Source organism: Rana temporaria, chromosome 1 (assembly GCF_905171775.1).
Source record: "Rana temporaria chromosome 1, aRanTem1.1, whole genome shotgun sequence".
Taxonomy (NCBI): domain Eukaryota; kingdom Metazoa; phylum Chordata; class Amphibia; order Anura; family Ranidae; genus Rana; species Rana temporaria.
In genome coordinates, this window is record NC_053489.1 from 151,528,689 (window position 1) to 151,555,479 (window position 26,791).

Sequence of the window (26,791 nt, forward strand, 5' to 3'; positions counted from 1 at the left end):
TCTGTCATCTCTGGATTACCAGATTCAGTTGAGTCATCTGATCATGTCTCCCCTGGTATGGTGGCTGGCGTTTCCGGTGCTTCGGGCCGGAAAGTCATTTTTCTGCAGGCCACTGGACAGTGGTCACGACGGATGCCAGCCTCTCCGGTTGGGGAGGGGCGCTTGGGGCACCCAGTCAGCCCAGGGGCACTGGATTTAGGTGGAGTCCTGCCTACTGATCAACGTTCTGGAGCTCTGAGCAATCAAGCTTTGCCTTACCAGGTGGTCCCTGGATCTACAGGGCCGACCGGTCAGGATCCTGTCCGATAACACCACGTCCGTGGCGTAGGTTGATCATCAGGGAGGCACACGGAGTTCTGTTGCAGCGACGGGGGTCGCGCGCATCCTTTCGGTGGGCCGAAGGGTCCGTTCCGGCTCTATCGGCCGGGTACATTCCGGGAATACGGAATTGGCTAGCCGACTACCTAAGTCGCACTGCACTGGGCCAAGGAGAGTGGTCTCTCCACCCGCAGGTGTTTCGGGGTCTGTGCCGAAAGTGGGGCACTCCGGACGTGGACCTTCTAGCGTCCCGTCTCTATATCGGTAGGTGCCACGGTTCGTGGCCAGGTTTAAGGACCCGTGGGCGGACGCGTCAGGCGCGTTGGTGGCTCCTTGGGGTCGCTGTCGCCTACTTTACATCTTCCCTCCTCGGAAGCTTCTTCCTCGCCTGCTGCGCAGAGTAGAAGCTGTAGGGATTCTATCGGTCCTGATTGCCCCAGATTGGTCGCGTCGCTTCTGGTACGCGGACCAGGTGCGTCTGCTGGCAGACGCCCCCTAGCGTCTTCCCCTGGGAATTGATTTTCTGTTACAGGGTCCAATCTTCCACCCTGTTTCACAGCCACCGGCCTTAGCGGCGTGGCTGTTGAGAGCCAGGGGCTTAAGGACCGAGGCCTATTGGGCTCGGTGGTCTCTACCGTGCTGCCTGCACGGAGGTCTACCTCACGTAGGTTTTTTCCTTATACATGGAAGGCCTACTTCTCTGTGTGTGGGGAGATGAACTGGCACTCTCGTACATGCGTTGTGTACAGGATTCTGCTGTCTTTGCAGCAGGGAGTGGTTCAGGCTCTCGCCTTACGTACGGTTAGGAGCCAGATTTCTGCTCTGGCTGTTTTTTACTTGCAGCGACCCTTGGCATAGCACTCCTGGGTGCGTGCGTTGGGTCAGGGGGTCTGGCAGGTGGCCCCTCCGGTGCGCCCTCCATTACCCCCATGGGACTTGAATTTAGTCCTTTCAGTGCTTCGGAATGCTCCCTTTGAGGACATTCGGGAGGTTTTTTGTTTTATTGTCACAAAAGGTGATTTTATTTCTGGTAGCAATTACCTCGATCAGACGGGTGTCTGTCTGTTCTGGTGGCCTTGTCTTGCAAGGCTCCCTGCTTGGTCATCCGTAAGGATGAGGTGGTGCTGCGGCCGCAGCCGTTTTTCTCCCTAAGGTCGTTTCGGCTTTTCACTTGGATGTGGACATTGTTCTTCCATCCTTGTGTCCTCAGCCGAAGAACCCGAAGGAGGCCACTTTACATTCTTTGGATGTGGTTCGGGCCCTTCGAGTTTACTTGTCGGCGACAGCTCCGTTCCGGATGTCGGACTCGCTGTTCGTGTCTTTGTCCGGTCCCAGTAAGGGCCTGGCAGTTTCGTGGGCCACCATTTCCAGGTGGATCCGACGGATTGTGCTTCAGGCCTATGCCCTGAAGGGCGGGCGCCCCCCTTTCGGGTCATGGCGCATTCGACCAGGGCGATCGGGGCCTCTTGGGCTTTCCGACACCAAGCCTCTGTGTTACTGGTGTGTAAGGCTGCGACCTGGTCGTCGGTCCACGCTTTTTCAAAGTTTTATATGGTGGATGTGAGTGCATCTTCGGATGCCTCCATTGGCCGCAGGGTGTTACAGGCGGCAGTTTAAGGTTGGAGTTCCTCCGTTGAGTAACTCCGGTTTTTGTTTGGGGTGTAACCTGTTTTTGCTGTGTTATTTTTCCCACCCCTCGAATTTTTTTGACACTGCTTGGGGACGTCCCTAAGGTCAATGAAGGCTGTGTCCGTCTATGAACGAAAGAGAAAAAAGGATTTTTGTACTCACCGTAAAATCCATTTCTCTGAGTTCATAGACGGACACAGCACCCACCCCTCCTTTGTTTGTACTGCTTGTTACGAACTGAGGCTCCTAGAGCAGGGTGTGGGTTATGCCTGGGGGAGCCACGCCCCCTGGGAGGAGCAGCATGAAGGAAAGTTTTTAACACCTTAAGTGCTGTAGAATTCTGCCTAAATCTCCTGGTAGGAAGAAGCATAACCCTAAGGTCAATGAAGGCTGTGTCCGTCTATGAACTCAGAGAAATGGATTTTACGGTGAGTACAAAAATCCTTTTTTTTTGGTTTAAGGTGCTCAGATGCAGTGCAATTCCACTTTAAGGCAGTGTATTCATTATGAAATTCAATATGGATCAAAAAATGCACAATTCTACTTTTTTTTAGCACTGCAGCGTACCACAGTGCATGGTATATGTGTTGTGGTGCACTGTGCGTGTCCCTGTACTGTACAATGCATTGAGGTTCTTGGCATATGGTTTGCATATTAATGCTAGAGTTTTTAAGAGGTAAATGTAAGGCTAGCAATATGGGCATTGGTGTTGACGTCTTATCATCATCATGGATGTTTAGACTTCACTGTCTGCATGTTTGTGCTTTTTTTTTTCTACACAGCTTTTAATCAGTGCATTTCTTTAACCAGTTAAAGACCAGACATTTTCTGGCACTTTTCATTTACATGTGGAAATCAGTTTTCTTGTTTGCTAGAAAATTGAATACATTTTTTAAAGCAGAGGCCCTAGAGAAATAAATTATAGGGTTTTGCAATTTTGTATGTCACACAGTATTTGGGCAGCAGTTTTTGAAACACAGTTTTTGGGAAACTATTTTTTAATTTAGTTTTTTTTAGATTTTAATGCAAAAAAACACAATACTCAACCCAATTTTTTTGTCAAATATAAAAAATGATGTCACGCCAAGTTAATAGATACCAAACATGTCACAGTTTAAAATTGTGCATGCCTGCACAATGGCGACAAACTACGTCAATTTTACTATCCATAGCCGACTTACCTGGCAGGGGAGACACAGGTTACCACTTTAGATGTACAAAGAAGGTCTAGTGCTAGAATTACTTCCCAAGATCTGGCATTCATAGTGATACCTCACATATGGGACGATTGCGGTTTGCGTGTGTTCAGAACCAATGCACGCATTTGCCTTTGCATGCTAGCACGAGGGGGACGGGGGCACTTTAATTATTTTTTTATTTTTTTCATATATTATAATTTTTTTACACTTTGTACACTTTTTTGATCACTTTTATTGCTGTCACTGTCATGTAAACATCCCTTGTGGCAGTAATAGGCACGTGACAGGTATTCTTATGGAGGGATCTGGGGGATATTCTCATGGAAGAATCCCTACTTTGCATTTGAAAGTATTCAAAAAGCCAACATTTTGCATTTTTTAATACTTTAGATCTTTTAAAACTGGCACCTTTAAGACTCCAGTAATCCAGAAGTGATGTCATGACATCGCTTCTGGGTTAATACATCCGAGACCCAATCAAAGCCTATTCTGGCCAGGTGGTTGACATGCCGGCTGGCTGCTCGGGTCTCAAAGTGGGATAGGAGGGCCTAGGCGAGAGGCGGAAGGCGGGAGAAGGGAGGGGTTGCACCCTCCAGCTGCTTGTAATAACAATCGAGCATCTGCTTAGCCGCATCAGTTGCTATTACAAGAGAGCCGACCATCAGCTCTAAAAAACGGTACAGGTGTGATGCCCGGTACAAACATAACGATACTTAACGATGACCAACATGCCATACTTGTCTGCTCTGTGCAGTGGTTTTGCACAGAGCAGCCCAGATCGTCCTCTTCTCGGGTCCCTTGTCAGTGCTCCTGACCCCTCCCTCCTGCCAAGTGCCCCCACAGAAAGCAGCCTGCTATGGGGGCACCTGAGCCACTGCTCGGTGTCCACTAAGACATGGAGCTGCAACTCGGCTAATTCCCTCTATCTCTTCATTGGTTAACATACTTTGATTGACAGCAGTGGGAGCCAAAGATCGGACACTCCTTCCATCCCTTTCTCCAGACTTGTAGAAGTTATCATCACCAGCCCTATTAGTTACTGGTAAGACTTCAAAAGATGCCAGTAGCTTGGGTTTACTACATATGGATAGCTAGGAACTGAAATGACTAAAAGAAACTCATATGGATTTTTTATCCTGCCTCAATTTTTGGATTATTTCTTAGATCCGGTCCCATAATCCTATCATTTGGTTCCCTAAGGCCCCATACTCACGACCAAACATGTCTGCTGAAACTGGTCCGCGGGCCAGTTTCAGCAGACATGTTCGGTCGTGTGTGGGCGCGAGCGGGCCGAATTCCAGCAAACATTTGCCCGCCGGGCCTTTTCCCAGCAGACAAATATTCCTGGACGTGTTTTAAAACCGTCCGCTGGAATCCTGCCTGCTCGGACATGTACGGTCGTCAGTACAGACCTACCGTACATGTCCAGGCGCCCGCCGTCCCTCGCATGCGTCGAATGACTTCGACGCATGCGTGGAAGCATTTTAAAGGCGGGCCGCCCACGTCGCTGCGTCATTGTCGCGGCGACACCGCGGACACGCCCCGCGTATTGTTTACGCGCGGACTTCTGTACGATGGTGTGTACAACCATCGTACAGAAGCCCTCTGGCAGACATGTATGGTGAAAACGGTCCGACGGACCGCTTTCACCATACATGTTTGTTCGTGTGTACCCGGCCTTACACCCAAGGGTTATGAATTCCCTTGTATAAGAACATTTGCCTATAAGTACTAGAGCTTGACATTGTGGGAGAAAATCTGACTTGATAGGTTTAATTTGAAAGGCAGTGATGTGGGATTTTTCAATTCAAGAACAGATACTTGACATCAGTTAGCCAATGATACCCAATTCAAATTATATTATACAACTTTACAGAGACCAATTTTAGGAACTTCTTGCCACAGGTTCTCCAAACATAAATCATTAGTTCCAAAAATCATCAAATTTCAAGATGCCAAATGCACATGCCAAGCGAAATAAGCATAAAATAAATTCATACAATGCAACCATCCAGTTCATAATGTAGCCATCCTTGTTTTTTTCCACCTCAGCAGTCTCTGTACGGAATGAACACCTAAACTAGAGGATGATTAATGGAAATGTTATGAACATACTGTAAGTAAAGTGTAGTTTTTGTTTTGGATTAAAGGTGCACCTGGCTCCTATATTCCTCTGTTCATTTTTTTTCTTCTATCAAAAGGGCTAAATAAAAATTCCAAGAATGTAGATGCAGGCAACAGATTAACGAGGAATAAATGTGATATTGTTGGGTTTGTCCACATTGCCAACTACGATATTTGTTTTAGTCCACAAATAGGTTTCAGTGTGGAGGCACCAGGTCCACAGTAATATATATAAAGTTTTAATAAAGAAGTCTTATTCTTAAGTGTTAATTCTTATGTACAGTAGCCCAAAATGACCAGTTAGAATTCACTCTGCTAAACTTAGAAAAGTAAAATGTGCATTCTAGTTGGTTACTGCACAAAAGAGTTAGCATCTAATGCCGCGTACACACGATCATTTTTCGACTTGTAAAAAACGTTTTTCAGCCTCTAGAAAAAACAATGTTTTTTCCAACTCCATCATTAAAACGACATTGCCCACACACGATCGTTAAAAAAAAATGTGCTTGCTCCATTACGAACGGTAGTTTTACCAGAACGAGCGCTCCCGTCCCACAACTTGCTTCTGAGCATGCGCAGGTTTTTAATGTCGTTTTAACCCACACACGATCATTTTTTACAACCCGAAAAACGACATAGTTTAAAACGTCGTTAAAAAATGCAGCATGTTCAAATTTTTTTGGGTCGTTTTTCAGATCCCGAAAAATGATGTGAAGCCCACACACGATCATTTTAAATGACATTTTTTTAAAACTTAGTTTTTTACATGCCGAAAAATGATCATGTGTACGCAGCATCAGAATTGGAATATTTTATTGAGTAAGACTATTGATAACAAAAGCAGGCGGAAAGCCATAATAAAGTGTTTTCCCACAGCAACTAGTCATATTCAAGTCATAATTCTCTATCTTTGATCAACTAAAACACATCGGGCTGCACATCAACTTTAATTTTATTCTACTGTATTTAATAAATGTAAATATAGAGTGCTTAAGAAATACCGTATACTCGTAAAAGTGAGTACACCCCTCAAATTTTTGCAATTATTTTATTATATCTTTTCATGTGACAACACTGAAGAAATGACACGTTGCTACAATGTAAAGTAGTGAGCATTAGTCCCGCACTCCGCTTGAGTGCTTTCGTCATATACTGCTTCCTCCAGTCTGAATATAGATATTAGATATTATAGCCGCATATTGCAACCAAGAACTAGGCAGGACTCGGTTTGGCTCCTGAACTGGGATATGAACTGTTTATTTGAACATAGGCTCACAAAGATATGCACAATGAAACCGGGCACGGTAGACTTTACCTCCAATGGTGAATGGAAGGTGGAGGAGCGCAAGGTCTCTAACATCCGCCAGCTCGATGATGTCATCATGGAAGAGTGGAAGAGGAATCCAGTGGCAGCCTGTGAAGCTCTTTGAACGCTATGCCCAAGAGGGTTAAGGCCGTGCTGGAAAATAATGGTGACCACACAAAATATTGACATTTTGGGCCCAATTTGGACATTTTCACTTAGGGTGTACCAGCGGTTTAGACATTAATGGCTGTGTGTTGAGTTATTTTGAGGGGACAGCAAATTTACAATGTTATACAAGCTGTACACTCACTACTTTATATTGTAGCAAAGTGTAATTTCTTCAGTGTTGTCACATGAAAAGATAGAATAAAATATTTACAAAAATGTGAGGGGTGTACTCACTTTTGTGAGATACTGTATATAATATTTTTTGGTGTCTGATTTTCCAGGATGATGAGAAAGTCCATCCTTTTTATTTTTATTTATATTTACACTAACAAAAATGAATTATTTAACTGGTAAGTAGGGGTGCAACGGATCGTGACCCATGATCCGAACGGGTCGCCCTGTTCGGATCGGCACACAACGCGATCCGCGGAGTGCTGCCTCGGCCTCGGCCTTAGGAAAAGCCGCGACTTCGGCCTAGCTCCGGAGCGGTTGGCCATCTTGGTACACCCGGCCAGGCCAGTAGAAGGAGCTGTGAGCCCCGAGCGCATAGCCTGTTGCACTCCCCACCTCTCGTCTGATTGCCAGCCCTGCCGTGCCGTGTGACGTCACCGCCGATTCCGCGTTACATTAGGTTGGAAGGTTATTGCTTAAACTGCATAATTGTGCACCTCAGTGCTGTGCAATGGCATCAGTGGGGTGTTGCACACCTCACTGCTGTATGACAGTAGGCTACTTGTGTAGCATTTTTTGTCCTGAATGCCGTTCTAGTGCTCTGCTGCGCCAAAGCTGCGTACCTTTGCGGTGCACTAAAAACAAAACCAGTCTGCTCTGTTGGTGCTATACCTCCCCCTTCTCCAAGGTGTAATGCAAAAAAACATTCCTAAAAAAGATTACCTATGGCCACCCCAGACTACAAGCTATAGTGTTCACACATACAGCGTCACTAAAGTTTTTTTTTTTTTTAATTGCTGATCCGAAAAACGATCCGATCCGTGACTCCTGATCCGAGGATCGATCCGATCCGTGAGTATTTTGATCCGTTGCACCCCTACTGGTAAGACAATTAAGTGATAAAGGTATGATGAACCTTAGAAACATATGACTTTACTTGTATAAGAAATTGTTCTGTTGCTGTTCTTGAACCTTCCATATTAGTTTTGCTTGTAATAACAAAAAGTATTGGAGACCACGTGGCTCAATGCCAACATACTGTCACACAGGCAGATATTGTACTATCTCAGTGTGAGTGTCGGATGTTGTGCCAGCTAATCTCAGGTTCAGTTATCGCTCTTCTGTGTTTATATAGATGGACAGTAAAGTGCGCTGCACTATATGCCTTTGTGCAATAATGACTTGAGAATTTCCAGAACTGTCCAAACTGAAGATATGCACAGATACCATAAGTTATTTCCTAAGCGCAGTGCAAGTGTTGTACAGAAAAACAACTGTGATTCAGTAAGACTGTCATAGACCTCAGAAGAAGGACAAATAATCTAGTGTAGACATAATCTAAATGCCATGTGGTTGGTTTCATGGACACCCAAGGATTGTATTTTTATGCTGTTATTGAGGAAGGTTAGAGGCAACAGGGTGGGGACACCTTGGGGTCATAATAGTGATCAGACTAGGTTTTCAAACTTGTTTAATGTTTGTTCTAAGTGTGATTGCCTGCTAACTGTATGATGCTGTTATTGACATGACATGTGTCAATCTTAGTTCTGGGGAAAACCTAAGTAGTTAGCCAAGATTATGCAGCACAGTCAGTATCTATTTTTCTTAAGATCATTTGGTCAGGACTTGGTAACTTTAGAAATGAGGACTGTGCCCAGATACAGACAAGTCTCAATAACTAGAGTCACCTTTAGCCATTATTACTACCTGCTAAACCAGCATCTTTTCAGTGTGACTTGGCTTTAAAACAACCTGCTTTTTCTATTCTAACAAGAGGTAGAAAAGTCAGTTGCTACACTCATCCACTCATAGTATGAATGAGGTACTCTTATCGGCTGAGGTGGACACACGTGTCTTACGACAATGGGTCATACAGGCTTAGGATCCTAGATGGTCTGGATCTACTGTTGAACATGGAAAACAGTCCAGATGGATCAAGATGTGGAATTCCCAGTTCTCAGCTGACGAGTACCACGGATGCAGTAAAATCAAAGTCAGATCAAACTCGTCAGCTGAGGACTGGGAATTCCACATCTTGATCCATCTGGACCGTTTTTCATGTTCAACAGTAGATCCAGACCATCTAGGATCCTAAGCCTGTATGACCCACTGTTGTAAGACACATGTGTCCACCTCAGTCGGTAAGAGTACCTCATTCATTTACCATAGAAGAGTTTTAAGAGTGACTACAGACAACTCTTTCCGTGATCTCTACTATTTGGTGTCACCCCAATAGGAAGAAGTTTCATTTGTTTTTTGTGGACTTTATTTCATACTTTTTTTTCACATTGCTGGAAGCCTATATTCACAATTGGGACTTCACCACTCACTGTTTGATTGTGTTATGCATATATGTTTTTGTATTATTAATTATCTTCCTTGATTTCCATTCACCAAGGTTTTTTGTGTGTAATTTGTAGACATGTGCACAATGAAATATTTTGTTTTAGAATTTCATTTTCGTCCGAAAAATAAATCGATTTAGTTAATCCCGAAATTAGTTTTTATTTATTTAGTTTTTCGTTAGAAATTGCATTCGTCCGAAAATCTGAATGAATTAAGGTTGAATCTGTCATTAAAAGCTTATGGTGTCTGTCGAATGTTCAAAGAAGATTCGACGGAGCAGCAAAACTGTACGATGCCGCGATCGTACATTTCCGGTCGAATGTTCAGCCTACATGCTAGCTATAGTAGAATTCTAATGTTGTATGACTAGAAATAATTATATTTATTAATTATTATTACTAGTCAACCAACATTAGAACTTTTCTATAGCCTATGGACCAAGCATTTGTCCGGAAATGTATGATTGCAGCGTCGTACAGTTTAGCTGCTCCGTCAAATCTTCTTAGAACTTTCAACAGACACCATAAGCCTTCAATGACATATTCAACGTTTGTATGTTTTTCGTCGTTCATGTTGAATTGTCAAGTTAGTTCTAGTTATTTTACTGCTCCTCCTCTTTGGTTACAATCAGCCAATAACATTCATCATCATAATTATTTTTTTTTACTTCCTCCACCCAGTTCCAGCAGCGATCTTTTCTCTCTATAATGTCGAATCTTTTCTCTCTATAATGTCGAATCTTTTCTCTCTATAACGTCGAATCTTTTCTCTCTATACGTTGAATCTTTTCTCTCTATAACGTTGAATCTTTTCTCTCTATGTAGAATAATCTTGGACTAATAGAGGTTAGGTTAGGCACTAATAGGTTAGGCACATTCGACCACAGGTTCGATAGACAAAGATTGTTATTGTCAGCGTCATGTCGAATCTCCTAGCTATATCGAACTGTTGTTGCAACGAAAACGAAAATAAAGCATTTGTTTATGTTGGATCTTTCTTTTTTCGTATTCTGTGCATTCGTTTTCATTTGTTAAAACGATAATAAAAATGCTTGAAGTTCGGATGAAAATCCATTCGGACGAAAACGAATGCACATGTCTAGTAATTTGAGTTTTCTCACTCCCCAGGAGCTAGCCTTACACACTTATACTATTGGCGCTACACTATTTTTCCACGATTTACATTAGACTTTGTTTGAGTGTCAGCTGCTTGTTCTCATTTATACACTTGGGTTTAGCGCAGTTTTCCCCCCTATTTTCACACACATGCACTCAGACTACATTGTGCTGTTTCACTTGTTCCCTTGATTTTTTGTGAGCAGGAATCAGGGTTGAACAGGGTAGTACATTGGTGGGACACATTAAAAATTACTCTAGTGATAGCTACTAGCAGCATAGGATATGGGGACCGTGATGAAAAAAATTGTATGGGTTTAAATGCAGTATGTATCGGCTAACATTTCAGAGGAATCATAGGTTGTGACTGCTACACAACTAAGATGAATTTGAGGAGAAGTGCGTTACTATATTGCATTTATGTTGAAGCACATGAAAAGGTAGCCGTTAGGATTGTATGCTCTTTATCCATATCAAACAGATGTTGGTTTTAAAATAACAGAACTGCATTCCTTGCTGTTTGTGATCTGTCCTTAGTAACACACAATCACACAACACATTGGAAATGTACTAAACTATATAAAAAGGTTTATTTTAGAACCCCTTATTTTAGTTTTTTTGCTTTTATATTAAATTATCTTAAAGTATACCGTCACTTGGAACAGGTTCTTATCTCTCGATCCTTACAGAAACCTTTACTGAGAGAATTGGAAGGTTGTAATTGCATTTTACCTAGCTGCCGTGTTGATCCACTGACTTATTTTGACTTTTTAACCCCCCAGCAGCTAGAATTCCTAAAAGTGGATCAGTAATGGCAACCTCCATATTTTTATTTTACTTTTAGTACAGGTTTCTGTCAATGGTAATGTGGCTTGTTTTGAAGGTAATCTTGCCATTTTATGGGTTACTTACTCATTGCTGGATTGCTCATGTTGTTTTCCCTTTCTGCCCCCCAGCCTCACATCGCTGTAGATAATTTGGACCAAATTCATGATGAAAATGGAAACAATCTACTGCACATTGCAGCATCCCAGGGACATGCCGAATGCCTGCAGCACCTTACCTCACTTATGGGCGAGGATTGTTTAAGTGAGAGGAATGAGGAGCAACTGACACCTGCGGGATTGTCAATAAAGGTAATGTGTGATGCATTTTAATGAGGCATTCTAAAGTTTGTGATGAGTAGCACTGATCACAAATGTATTCCATGAGCAGGGCCTTCTTTGCAGGGCCACTTTGCAGGAGAATATGGTCACTGAGTTACCAGTGGTAGTCAATAGGGGCGGCATGGTTTACTACCCCGCAGAATTAATTTCTCTGCTTTTATTTGCTCCAAAGTCATTATGGAAAGCTACTTGAAGAACTTTCAGGGAATAGGAAGAAGGGCCAGTTTATAGATGAGTTCCTGGTCAGATTCTCAGTACAGGTAATACAGTGTTTTAGCAGAATAAGTAGTATATACTGTAACATTTAAATCTTAACTCTAGGTATGATTTTATGTGTGTTGTTACATTGGCCAAGCTAGAAATAATCTGCTTGTGCATGGTGAAAATTGTGATGTCACCGCCCTACCTCTCCACCTCATTCAATCAGGGAACACATTGGGGTTGATTTACTAAAGGCAAAAAGAGTGTACACTTTGCCAACTGTGCTCCAGAGCTTAGTAAATAAGGTAAAGCTTTGCTTTGCAAAAAAAATCCAATCACAAGCAAGAAAAAATAAAAAAAAGTTTTTCTTGTACATTATTGGATGATGGAAGTCAGCAGAGCTTCTGCTCCTTAACTGAGCTCAGGAGCAACTGCTCTTGCAGATTACAAATGCACGTTGCAGCATGCAAAGTCTATTTGCCTTTAGTAAATCCACACTATTGCATTGATTGAAAAATACAAGACAGTTTGTCAATTTCAGCAGTGCCATGTAACAACACCCCCCCCCCCCTCTGGTGGTTACTATGCAGAAGGGAAGCCTGTGGGCACCAGGCCTGGAGGACTTCTGCTATCTATGTAGTAGCGCCAACTACTACACTGATTATCAGTTTTTACAGCGATCACTCGGGTTTCAGATTTTCATACTTACTTACAAGCTGGACCAAATAACTATGCAATATAAATCCTAGCTAGAGTTCAGCTTTAAGAGAAGGTAGGTGTTACTTTCATGACACAAAGTGAAAAATGATGACTGGGGACGGACCTCCAGCTGATAGACAGTCTCAGCTCTGTTCCTGTGTGTTGTGTGGATGGGGGTGTTAGAGCTGTTGGTGTTCTCCTCACTGAGCTCTGCAGAGTATAACTTCGACTCTCCACCACTTTTTTTCTGACGGCTTAGACAAGTGTTAAAATTCAGCTCTTTGAGTGAATGTAGAGAAGAAAGAGCTTCAGATAAACAGGTACAACTTATGTTGGAGGATTTGTTTCATCTTTGTGTATCACCTGAGACCAGTCACTGCACTGAGTGTATTTAAGGGTTTATGACCACTTTAATGTATTCTATGCATTAAAGTGAAAACTCTTCTGCATGCAGTTTCCCCCGTTCCCCCTTATACTTACCTAAGCCTGACTTACCTAAGCCTGATTTCAATCAAGTGATGTGCTCTGAGCAGAGGCTCTCTCCACTCTTTTCATAGTGGATCAAAGACAGCAGCTGGAGAGCTGGAGTCATTGGTTCCTGCTGCTTTCAATTACAACCAGTGAGCAGGGCGTGGGGCCAAGTCCCGTCAATAGTCTCGAAGCTCAAGAGCGAGTCCACATGAGTTCCCCTCATGGAAAACAAAATAAAAAATAATACATTTCGAATCACTTTTAAATTTATCAGCCACTTTGGAATCTAAAGTTACCCAGAGATGTTATATGGCAATCAGAATACTTTACTTTGACCTGATATAATAAGCACCAAATATTGCAGTTATGTATTTATTAAAAATAAATAAATGTGCTATGTTTACAGCCTCTTGTAACAGCACTCAAACTGGGGGAGGAAGGGGCAGCACTAGGAGCCAATCAGGTGTGCTGCATGCAAAATTGTTGACAGGGAACATGATTAACCACTAGAGGGCCGCGCTATAGACGAAAGACGTCCACAGCGCGGCTCTCAAGTGCCCCACTGGGGGCGCGCAGCGGGGAAACAACGTGCCTGGCGCATCGCTCGGGAGCCGATGCGAGTGCCTGGCGGCCGCGATGTCCGCCACACACCCGCGATAGTCGGTGACACAGCAGGACGTGGAGCTCTGTGTGTAAACACAGAGCTCCACGTGCTGTCAGGGAGAGAGGAGACCGATCTGTGTCCCTTTACATAGGGACACAGCATCGGTCACCTCCCCCAGTCAGTCCCCTCCCCCCACACAGTAAGAACACAATGAGGGAATACATTTAACCCCTTTCTCACCCCCTAGTGTTAACCCCTTTACTGCCAGTCACATTTATACAGTAATTAGTGCATTTTTATAGCACTGATCGCTGTATAAATGTGAATGGTCCCAAAATTGTGTCAAAAGTGTTCGACATGTCCGCCGCAATATCGCAGGCCTGACAAAAAAGTCGCAAATCGCAGCCATTACTAGTAAAAAAATCATAAATCTATCCCCTATTTTGTAGGCGCTATAACTTTTGCGCAAACCAATCAATATACGCTTATTGCGATTTTTTTTTAACAAAAATATGTAGAAGAATGCGTATCGGCCTAAACCGAGGGAATTTTTTTTTTTTTTAATTGGGATATTATTATAACAAAAAGTAAAAAATATTGTGTTTTTTTTTTTTTCAAAATTTTCTGTTTTTTTATGTTTATAGCGCAAAAAATAAAAATCGCAGAGGTGATCAAATACCACCAAAAGAAAGCTCTATTTGTGGGAAAAAAATGAAAAAAATATAATTTGGGTACAGTGTTGTACAACCGCGCAATTGTCATTCAAAATGCGTCAGCGCTGAAAGCTGAAAATTGGTCTGGGCACGAAGGGGGTTTAAGTACCCAGTAATGAAGTGGTTAAAGCGGGAGAGAGCATACTGACAAAGAGGTGGAATGCTACTGCTCAGCCCCAGGCCAGAAAGGTGATCTAGCTTTATTACTTAAAGTGGAAGAAAATCCTAACACCAACTATTGTTAAAAACATTCCTTTCCCCATCTTCCTACCTATCCTGCATACCCTGTTTAAAAAAAATATCTGTATACTTTTGTTTTTAATCCAGTCTGTCTGGGCCATGGGAGCCAATGGGTGACATCACGGCTCCCGCAAAACATAGCTGTTGTTGAGTGCGCCCTCACAGGGGAGCCAGAGCTGCTGATTCATGGGACCATACCGTACTGAATTAAAAAATGTAAGTGCACAGATCTTTTGTAGGATAGTTAGTGTTAGGCTTTTCCTCCTCTTTAACCTCCCTGGCGGTAATCCCGAGTCTGGCTCGGGGTGGAATTTCAGTATCATTAGCGGTGTCCCGAGCCAGACTCTGGTTTTGCATCGCTGTATCCAGGCAGAGTTACTTACCTTGTCCCCTGGATCCTGCAATGTCTCCCTGTTGTGTATGCACAGTGCCCGAGTCCCGTCGAGCTCTGTTCCCTGCGACGTTACGAGGCACAGAGGCGGAGATCGGCGCCAAATTCAAAAAAGTAAAAACAAGTAAAAGCACAGTACACATACAGTATACTGTAATCTTACAGATTATAGTACTGTATAAAATAATTACACACACACTTTGTCCCTAGTGGTCTGCCCAGTGTCCTACATGCACTTTTATATAATAAGAAATATTCTTTCTGCCTGGAAACTGGAGATTGTCCATAGCAACCAAAAGTGTCCCTTTATGTCAAAAGTGGTTTTAGACCAGCTAGAAAACAGCGATAATAAATTAGAATCACTTGCAGAATTGTGCGATAGTGATTTGTGGGGAAATCCGTCATCAAACACTGAAAGTAATGACAGCGACAATTCTGCAACTGAGCAAATTTCAGTGTTTTTGATTTGATTACATAATTGAATAATTGTTATAATTATTATATTATTGTAATTATTTATAGTTATTTATTATATTATAATTTATGATTTTGTGTTTCAAACATTATCATACCCAGGATGCCTACTAGACTCTTGTTTGGACAGATTTAAGTGAGTTATTCCTAAGAATTACAGGCCTACAATGTAAAATGGCAAATTTCAATGCAAAACAATTGTACCGCTTTCAGCACCAAAAACCTGAAAGAATCATACCGCCAGGGAGGTTAACTACACAACAGAAAAGTCAGGTCACTGGCCTGGCTCTGCTGTCTGGCAGAACTATCTGTCACAAGACTGGACAGAGTTACAAAACCTTTGGCAATGAAAAAACGCTAAAATGTGTGTTTCAACTGTGTCGTTATTTTTTTGCCTGGAGTTCAGGTTTAAGAAACTCTTCTGAAAAGGTCTGCCGTGGGAATTAACAGGTAGAAATTACTGGCACTAAATGGGGGTAGTAAAGCCGCAGCAAACCATGTAACCATTTATGTTACTTATTGCAGTTTATGATTGCAGTGGATGTGCTCCATTACTCAACTACAGGGTGCATCGTGGTGGCGACAGGCACTGTTTAACATTTAACATATTCATTGACAGCATTCCGTCTTTTAGAAGAAGGCACCCATAAATGTGATTGCAATGCTGTGGTGCACGCTGCATTTAAACACCGGCAGGCCATTACGGAGCTAATACTGATGCGTATAATATAAAATATTGCGCTAATTATTAACTTAATTATGCCAACCGTGCTAAAACAGTGATTCAAAAAACAATATAGAAACAAATCCACAAAATGTGTCCAATTGTGTATAGGATGTGCACCAGTGTTTCAATTAAAACAACAACACCCAGTTCAGTGCAGTGATAGGATTAATCGATGTAATCACAAACACACTCCTGCTTCACAGATGGGGGGATCTCCTCCACACAGACACCGCTCATGAAAAGGAAAGGAGACAGCTCATTGCACAGATGGTATGGCACCAAAAAGAAACAAACAAAAGATATTCCTCTAGAATGGCACACTCACGCTACCGCCGTTAAAACAAAGCATAGATATCCAATGCACCAATCCTCCATAGGGCCGCTCAGCTGATGTTGCATCTACTCATTCGGATCCACTGTCCGTCCCGCTCGTAGCTCCTCCCCCACGCGTTACGTCAATGGTCACTTGACTTACTCATGGGTCACTCCCCGTCAGGCCTCAGCTGTTGGTATTTATAGTCAGTGAGGCTGACAGGTAAAAACGGGAGCGAAGGAGTGATTGCACATCGTCATCATTGCTGGCATTCAAAGGATTAAACATGCATTGTACACAATATCTAATGCATGTTAGCAATTTTAATAAGAACTTAAATGTTTAAAACTTTAATGTTTAAAACTTTATCTAAAAACTTTACCGATTTTGGCATTAATAGACACTGAGGATATGCATCAAAGGCATAGCAGCCTCTAGTGGCTAAAAAACAATATTACAGCTTATATTGCAAAACATTATCAAGCAATCAATTAGGCACAGATATAATCGCATTATTAACATACACTTATAAATATACAATAAATCCCAAATGTATTGCGGTTTAAAAAAACCATAGGTGCTGTAAGATTAAATTAAAAATATGATTTAAAATTTAAAATTTAAAATTTAAAATTTAAAAATTGCAGAGAGGAATTAATATAGATAGATACATTATCACAAATACTTAATTAGTTATCAGAGATGAAACAATTGAGGTCGAATTCTATATTTAACCCGTTGGGCGATAAAGACCTCATTTCGTGTATCCATCTTGATTCTGTTTGGCTTAAAGTCCGTACCATATGGCTACCTCTCCAATGGGGGTTATATTTAGCAATTGCCCAAAATTTGAGATCTTTAGGATTCATATTGTGGCAGGAAGCGAAATGACGCGACACATTATGATTCGGAAAGCCCTTTTCAATATTTTGAACATGTTCCCTGAGCCTTTTCCATAGAGGTCTTTTTGTGCGACCAATGTACTGCAGAGAGCACGAACATTGTAGAGCATAGACAACACCCTCCGTTCTGCATGTTATTAAGTCTTTTATTTGGTATTCCTTTTGTGTAACATTGGACGTAAAGCTGGAACATTTTTGACCATTAAAATTGATCTTTTTGCAGGCAAAACACCTTTTACAAGGAAAAAAGCCTTTTCCCTGAAAAAAGGTAAGAGTATTTGATTTGGTGGGGGGATCGGGTACATTTTTTGCCACCAAATCCCTCAAAGAGGGAGCACGTCTGTAGATTACCCTTGGCATACTTGGAAGTATACATTGCAGCTGTTGATCAGCTTGCAATATAGACCAATGCCGTTTGAAGATCAATTCCAGTTGTCTGTGTTGGACATTATAGTCCAAGATTATTGGTATATTGTCATCCATGGTTTTATTTGTAATCTTATCTTCAATTAGTGTCTCTCTCGGTATATCTAACACGTTTTTTATTTGCGTCTGTATGAAGCTACTGTCATACCCTTTTTTGGTGAATCTCTCGCCAATCCAGTTGGCTTGTTCCAAATAGGTCTGAGGGTCGGTACAATTCCTGCGGATTCTTACTAACTGACCTTTCGGTATGTTGATGAGCCATGGATCATGATGGCAGCTATCTACCGGGATATAGCTGTTCCGTTCTACCGGTTTGAAAAAGGTTTTAGTAATGATCTTTTGAGCTTCAAGTGAAATTTCTAAGTCCAGAAATTGTATCTTTTTATCATTGATGGTATAGGTAAGTACAATGTTTTTCTGGTTAAGATTCAATTTCTCAAAGAATTGAACCAATGATTCCGCATCTCCCTTCCATATGAGAATACAATCATCAATGAATCTTTTATATAAAACCAATTGATCTGGCAAGTTCTGATAAATTGCAACTTGCCAGATCAATTGGTTTTATATAAAAGATTCATTGATGATTGTATTCTCATATGGAAGGGAGATGCGGAATCATTGGTTCAATTCTTTGAGAAATTGAATCTTAACCAGAAAAACATTGTACTTACCTATACCATCAATGATAAAAAGATACAATTTCTGGACTTAGAAATTTCACTTGAAGCTCAAAAGATCATTACTAAAACCTTTTTCAAACCGGTAGAACGGAACAGCTATATCCCGGTAGATAGCTGCCATCATGATCCATGGCTCATCAACATACCGAAAGGTCAGTTAGTAAGAATCCGCAGGAATTGTACCGACCCTCAGACCTATTTGGAACAAGCCAACTGGATTGGCGAGAGATTCACCAAAAAAGGGTATGACAGTAGCTTCATACAGACGCAAATAAAAAACGTGTTAGATATACCGAGAGAGACACTAATTGAAGATAAGATTACAAATAAAACCATGGATGACAATATACCAATAATCTTGGACTATAATGTCCAACACAGACAACTGGAATTGATCTTCAAACGGCATTGGTCTATATTGCAAGCTGATCAACAGCTGCAATGTATACTTCCAAGTATGCCAAGGGTAATCTACAGACGTGCTCCCTCTTTGAGGGATTTGGTGGCAAAAAATGTACCCGATCCCCCCACCAAATCAAATACTCTTACCTTTTTTCAGGGAAAAGGCTTTTTTCCTTGTAAAAGGTGTTTTGCCTGCAAAAAGACCAATTTTAATGGTCAAAAATGTTCCAGCTTTACGTCCAATGTTACACAAAAGGAATACCAAATAAAAGACTTAATAACATGCAGAACGGAGGGTGTTGTCTATGCTCTACAATGTTCGTGCTCTCTGCAGTACATTGGTCGCACAAAAAGACCTCTATGGAAAAGGCTCAGGGAACATGTTCAAAATATTGAAAAGGGCTTTCCGAATCATAATGTGTCGCGTCATTTCGCTTCCTGCCACAATATGAATCCTAAAGATCTCAAATTTTGGGCAATTGCTAAATATAACCCCCATTGGAGAGGTAGCCATATGGTACGGACTTTAAGCCAAACAGAATCAAGATGGATACACGAAATGAGGTCTTTATCGCCCAACGGGTTAAATATAGAATTCGACCTCAATTGTTTCATCTCTGATAACTAATTAAGTATTTGTGATAATGTATCTATCTATATTAATTCCTCTCTGCAATTTTTAAATTTTAAATTTTAAATTTTAAATTTTAAATCATATTTTTAATTTAATCTTACAGCACCTATGTTTTTTTTAAACCGCAATACATTTGGGATTTATTGTATATTTATAAGTGTATGTTAATAATGCGATTATATCTGTGCCTAATTGATTGCTTGATAATGTTTTGCAATATAAGCTGTAATATTGTTTTTTAGCCACTAGAGGCTGCTATGCCTTTGATGCATATCCTCAGTGTCTATTAATGCCAAAATCGGTAAAGTTTTTAGATAAAGTTTTAAACATTAAAGTTTTAAACATTTAAGTTCTTATTAAAATTGCTAACATGCATTAGATATTGTGTACAATGCATGTTTAATCCTTTGAATGCCAGCAATGATGACGATGTGCAATCACTCCTTCGCTCCCGTTTTTACCTGTCAGCCTCACTGACTATAAATACCAACAGCTGAGGCCTGACGGGGAGTGACCCATGAGTAAGTCAAGTGACCATTGACGTAACGCGTGGGGGAGGAGCTACGAGCGGGACGGACAGTGGATCCGAATGAGTAGATGCAACATCAGCTGAGCGGCCCTATGGAGGATTGGTGCATTGGATATCTATGCTTTGTTTTAACGGCGGTAGCGTGAGTGTGCCATTCTAGAGGAATATCTTTTGTTTGTTTCTTTTTGGTGCCATACCATCTGTGCAATGAGCTGTCTCCTTTCCTTTTCATGAGCGGTGTCTGTGTGGAGGAGATCCCCCCATCTGTGAAGCAGGAGTGTGTTTGTGATTACATCGATTAATCCTATCACTGCACTGAACTGGGTGTTGTTGTTTTAATTGAAACACTGGTGCACATCCTATACACAATTGGACACATTTTGTGGATTTGTTTCTATATTGTTTTTTGAATCACTGTTTTAGCACGGTTGGCATAATTAAGTTAATAATTAGCGCAATATTTTATATTATACACATCTTTACTTTGTTTGACCCACTACCAAATATTTTTGCAGCTTTTTATTATTTGGTGATTTATTAATGTTATAATTTTTGAGTATTTAATTTAGCGCTGTAGATATTTTTTACAATACTGATGCGTAATTCACAGAGTTGAAAAGTAATCTTCCTGAGTTTCAAATGCAAGTCATTATTTTAGTGGTCTAATGGGAGATACTGAGACCAGACTTTCATTGGATTTTCTGACACTGTACTGGTCTGGATGAATACTGTATGTCAGGTAAACAGGGGATCTGGAGAGGATCGAATCATATTTGAACAATCATATCCTGTGACTATGGCGAGCTTCTTACAGTTACAGTCAGCTGTGAAATCAGTGATGTCAGGATTGCAGTAAATCAAGATGTTGCAAATCAGATTTACTTACTAGCACATTCATTTTCATATATTTATCAGATCTATCACTTGCACACACACCTGATTCTGCAATATAAATTCTTATAGGTTGCATTAACAGGACCAACTGGAAATACTTATATGCAACTTATCCTCCACACATAATAATTTACCAAATTACTTTAACTAGGATTTTGGTAATAATAACACATATAAGACCACAGCTCTGCTTATGATTGCACCAAAGTTTTCTCTGGCAGTTCAACAAGTTAGCAGTAGCTATAACCTGAAATAGGTATTTTTTTTACTTTTTTTTTTTTTTTATTACAGTCAAATAGTATAGGTAATTTTACAGCTACACAGTATAGGTGAGGTTTTATGGCTCTTCATTGTTTAAAGGGTACATTGTCCAATAAAAAGCTATCACCTTCTGCTAAAGTGTTGACATTTTATTCTCTATATGACTTAAGTTGCTGGAGATCTGCCATTCCCCATTAAAATGCCTATAAACCTGAATCCTTATGAAAACAGTACAGAATAAATTAAACTTGCATATTACTTTCCAAAGCCAACCTGAAAAAAAAAACGAAAGTTGTACTAGATGGCATTCAAGTTGTTTAGTCTTCTTATTGGCTTTTAATTATCATAATGTATCAGCCACATAGTGCTGGAAGTCCTCAAACAAGATGAAGTACTGCGAATAGACTTTAATTAAAATAGTCAGTGTAATAAAGCATAAAGTATAAAACATATGCATGAGTTGCAAAGAAAGACAGTTTGTTCATCAGTTGATGAACCTCAGTCTAGGGAAATATTTTTTTAATGATGTTCATATGGTGGTTTCCTACCACTTAACTCATGATCGGTGGTCAGTCAAGCACATTCTCATTCTTGCCTAATAAAGTGGACTGAATAAAGACATTCTCAACAGAAATGCCACGTACACATGGTCGGAATTTCCGACAACAACAAATGTTCAATGTGAGCTTGTTTTCAGAAAATCCGATCGTGTGTAGGCTTCATTGGACATTTTCTGTTGGAATTTCTGACAACAAATGTTTGAGAGCTGGTTCTCAATTTTTTCAAAAAACAAAAGTTCTTTGTCTGTAGCCAATTCCGACATACAAAAATCCTATGCATGCTCGGAATCAATTTTACACATTCTTGGAATCATTGAATCACTTCTCGGCTCGTCGTAGTGTTGTACGTGACCGCGTTCTTGACGTTCGGAATTTCCAACATTTGTGTGACCGTGTGTATGCAAGACAAGTTTGAGCGAACAATCCGTCTGAAAAAAATCCACGGTTTTGATGTCGGAATGTCCGATCGTGTGGACGCAGCGAAAGAGTTGGGCCCCCTAAAACATTATTAATTAATGTACAGATAGACACAAGTGGTTCTTAATTATCTCTCAGAGACTTGAGTACGGAGATCTCACATCCGGAGTTCCTAGCTCAGCCCACCATATTATATGGTTTATTTTATCCTGCTGTGACACAAGCATTTCCAATGGCTTTGCTGCAGTGTAGTGTAATGTAAAGCTTACCAAGGAGAACAAACCCACACATAATGGCTTTTGCAGAGAGATTATCCTGGAAATTAGGAGTAGAGTTCCTAATCCCTGAGTTAATCCCTGAGAGATATAAGAAGCTGTTGACTGATATATTAGTTTTGGTGGACCAATAATGGAATAGCATCATTTATGGGCATCTGGCTAGATCCATTAAAGTATGGTTTGTGGTGATCTGTTGACTGTTTAGTTTCCTTTAATGTGCAATCATATCACTTGCATCTGCAGCCTTTATGGGGATCTGGTTAGATACTGCCTATTAAAGTATTGGTTGTGGTGATCTGTTGACTGTTTATTTTCCTTTAATGTGCCATCATATCACGTACACATGCAGCCTTTCTGGGGATATGGCTAGATCCTGTCCATTAAAGTATTGGTTGTGGTGATCTATTGACTGTTTATTTTCCTTTAATATGCCATCATATCACGTGCATTTGCAGCCTTTATGGGGATCTGGCTAGATCCTGTCTATTAAAGTATTGGTTGTGGTGATCTGTTGACTGTTTAGTTTCCTTTAATGTGCTATCATATCACGTGCATTTGCAGCCTTTATGGGGATCGGGCTAGATACTGCCTATTAAAGTATTGGTTGTGGTGATCTGTTGACTGTTTAGTTTCCTTTAATGTGCTATCATATCACGTGCATTTGCAGCCTTTATGGGGATCGGGCTAGATACTGCCTATTAAAGTATTGGTTGTGGTGATCTGTTGACTGTTTAGTTTCCTTTAATGTGCTATCATATCACGTGCATTTGCAGCCTTTATGGGGATCGGGCTAGATACTGCCTATTAAAGTATTGGTTGTGGTGATCTGTTGACTGTTTAGTTTTTTTTAAAGGGCCATCATACCACTTGCATCTGCAGGACCCCAGCATAGAGATCCATATGTTGGCATCCCAGAATGATATACGAAATATCAGTTTTGGCTTGTGTCTTCGGCAATCCTGATTTGATTAAAACGAATAGAACTAATGCTCATGAAAGTGTTAGCATAGAGGTTGGAAGTGTGAGATGTTGCTTTACTGTCATTTCAGAGGCTGTTTGTACCAGTGAAATATGTGCACATTCGTAACTGTTTACCATAAATTTGCTGGTCACCTGTACAGTATGTGGTGAAAAGTCATTGCTGAAAGCTTTATTCAGCATATGGAAAAAAGAAACTTCCCCTCCTGTCCTTTGGGCTGTCAGTCTCATATTTCAATTGAAATAGCATGAATTCTTTGAGATAGAGATGAAATACTGGTATAGAAAGACATACCATACCAGGGCCTCTACAGTTCCTTTAGGCTACATGTGAACTGAACAAAGGTTCTGAAGGTGGGGATTGTAATAGCCTTTCAACAATGTTTTTGACATTACTATTTCTGTGTTGCGGCCTGTGATGTGTTTATCACATGCAGAAAATCTATATTATTTTCAGTGTATACCCCTATGTTAAATATGCTTAAAATCCAGGAAAGTTCACAAATTAAATGTTACATCTGTGGTAAGCCTCAGGCCCCGTACATACGACTGTTTTTCTCGGCAGAATTCAGCAAGAAACTCGATGGGAGACGTATTCTGCCGAGAAAACCGGTCGTGTGTACACTTTTCGCCGAGAAACCCGTTGGGAAACTCATCGAGCCAAAAAGAGAGCATGTTCTCTATTTCCTCGTTGGGCAATGGGAACATTTGGCTCGACGAGTTTTCTGACATCCGAACAAGGAACTTGACGAGCAAAACGTTGTGTTTTTCCCGTCGAGTTTCTCGGCCGTGTGTACGGGGCCTCATCCTTTCCTTGGGGAAAAGCCCTGTGGCTGGTGTTTTTAGTATATATGATGAGAATACATTACATCAGTATGGATTTTGCATCCCTGGAATTTGTTTAAACTGGATTTTTGCATGCAGGTGTATAAAATAACTGGCTGTGTTGCCGACAGATTCTCAAAGGGAACCTGTATTTACAGAAAAACATAGACTCGCTTGCTTTATATTGGGTACCAAGATGGTATAGACATCAGAGTCAGCCAGGCAACTGGCATTTTAAGATGGAAAGCGGTGGAAACCTAAATATACTTTTGTACTCAGTCCTTCTGACTCACGGGATTCCTATTTTTAATGTGTCCATTAAGTTATCATTACACGGGTCACGCATAAATCTTGTCCAGTTGAAGTATGCATACAGAAACAAAATATGTTGATTGTAAATGGTGCTTAAAGTAATGTTAGTGGCAAAATGTCTACTTTAGTAGCTTGATCCGTAACCCCAAGTGTATATAAACTGACAGACTTCCAAATGCTTTTGCCATACGTAATGGTCATGGTGAAGTTTTTAACTTTTGGATTATTTCCAACGTGGGGTCTGTCTGGTTCAGCAAAGATTAAATATATTTGGAAAAGGGGGACATAGGGAATAGTCTAAGACACCTTCCAGTCATAAAAAAAACATAATCATTTGGAAGACACATATAAAATATACATCTAAGAACACATGCAGTCACTACTAATAATATTTTATGCTTCGTAGTCTTGGAATTTTGACCTAAGCTCCATATTCACGAAAGATTACGGTTATATAACAAATCAAAGAATGCACAAATGTAGACATGAGAAAGATTACTAGAGACATTCAAGGTGGCTGTAACTGAATAGCTGCTTAACAGAAATTTAAGTGGTATGAAAAAGCACAGAAAAAGTCTCATGCTAATATGAAACAAACGTTCATGTGCTATGCAAAAATATAGCACATGCTAACATAATTTGTGCATATCAAATATAAATTAAAGCCTTGTTCTGAAAATTTGTCATGTTATATTGGCAAAATTGGATTTATGTATCAAAACTGAAAACAGTATTGTGTCAGAGTGTCCAATAGAAAAACACATATCTGATCTGTCTATTTACCAAAGATAACGTGGGAGCTTTGGGAGTTTGAATTATAGGCTACCTATTTTGCCCAGAATGGCTCTTCATATATCACATTACTGGATGCCTTCATTTTCAGAAGGATCAGATTTTTTTTACTAATTTGCTCATCTTTTTTTTAGATTTTTTTATTAATTATTAGAAATGACAAACTTAATATCATGACATTCACAAATCACAACATAAATGATTACATAGCGTTCAAAATTCACAAGATACATATGATTCCTAAAGTTTATAAATCACACAATATTCCCATCCCCCAAAATAGACATGTCAATTTTAAATTCACCCAACCATCTACTCCATTTTTAAGGGTGGGAGGGGATACACTACCCCCAGTCCCCCAATCCCCCCCCCCCCTTCCCCCAGAGAGGGAGAAAAAAAAAGAGGAAAAAAAACACAACCTAAAGTGTTATAAATTATTTAATTACCCACTTCAGCCCCGGAGGATTTGGCTGCCAAATGACCGGTCCACTTTTTGCGATTCAGCACTGCATCGCTTTAACTGACAATTGCATTGTCATTGCACGGTCATGCAAAAATTGACGTCCCCTTATTCCCACAAATAGAGATTTCTTTTGGTGGTATTTGATCACCTCTGCGGTTTTTATTTTTTGCTCTATAAACAAAAATAGAGCAACAGTTTTGAAAAAAAAGCAAGATTTTTTACTTTTTGCTTTAATTAATTTACCCCAAAAATATAAAAAAATATGTTTTTCCTCAGTTTAGGCCGATACGTAGTCTTCTACATATTTTTTAGTAAATAAAATCGCAATAAGCTTTTGTTGATTGGTTTGCACAAAAGTTATAGCGTCTACAAAATAGGGGATAGTTTTATGACATTTTTATTAATAATAATTTTTTTAATAGTAATGGCGACGATCAGCAATTTTTATCGTGACTGCGACATTTTGGCGGACACATCGGACACTTTGGATGCTATTTTGGGACCATTGTCATTTATACAGCGATCAGTGCTATAAAAATGAACTGATTACTGTGTAAATGACACTGGCAGGGAAGGGGTTAACCACTAGGGGGCTAGGAAGGGGTTAAGTGTTTACTAGGCAGTGATTCCAGCTGTGTGGGGGCTGGGCTTACTGTGACACAACATTGATCGCTGCTCCCGATGACAGGGAGCAGACAGTCAGTGTCCTGTCACTAGGCAGAACAGGGAGATGCCTTGTTTACACTGGCATCCCCCCGTTCTGCAGCTCCATGACACGACCGCGTGACACTGGTTGACTTTGAATCCGTGGGTCCCATGGGCACGGTCACAGAGCTTGTAGCAGGGTCGTGCGCTGCACGTTTAAAGCAGAGTTCCACCCAAAAGTGGAACTTCCGCTTAATCCACTCCTCGCCCCCTTACATGCCACATTTGGCATGTCATTTTTTTGGGGGGGGAGTGGGGGCTTCAGGAGGAGTGGGACTTCCCACTTCCTCCTTCCGCCGAGGGGCTGCAAAGGGCCTTTTGGCAGCCCCTCCTGTAGGCGATCGCCTGGGACACG

General features: G+C 40.9%; 1 protein-coding gene across 5 annotated transcripts in view; it reads left to right on the forward strand.

The window, feature by feature from the left end:
- LOC120932100 (synuclein alpha interacting protein) overlaps positions 1-26,791 on the forward strand; it is a 336,823-nt gene that overhangs the window by 251,749 nt on the left and 58,283 nt on the right. For all 5 annotated transcript variants that reach the window (XM_040344238.1, XM_040344252.1, XM_040344261.1 and 2 more), the window contains one exon: positions 11,333-11,512. In XM_040344238.1, the coding sequence (XP_040200172.1) occupies positions 11,333-11,512 (180 nt within the window). The remainder of the gene's footprint in view (positions 1-11,332; positions 11,513-26,791) is intronic.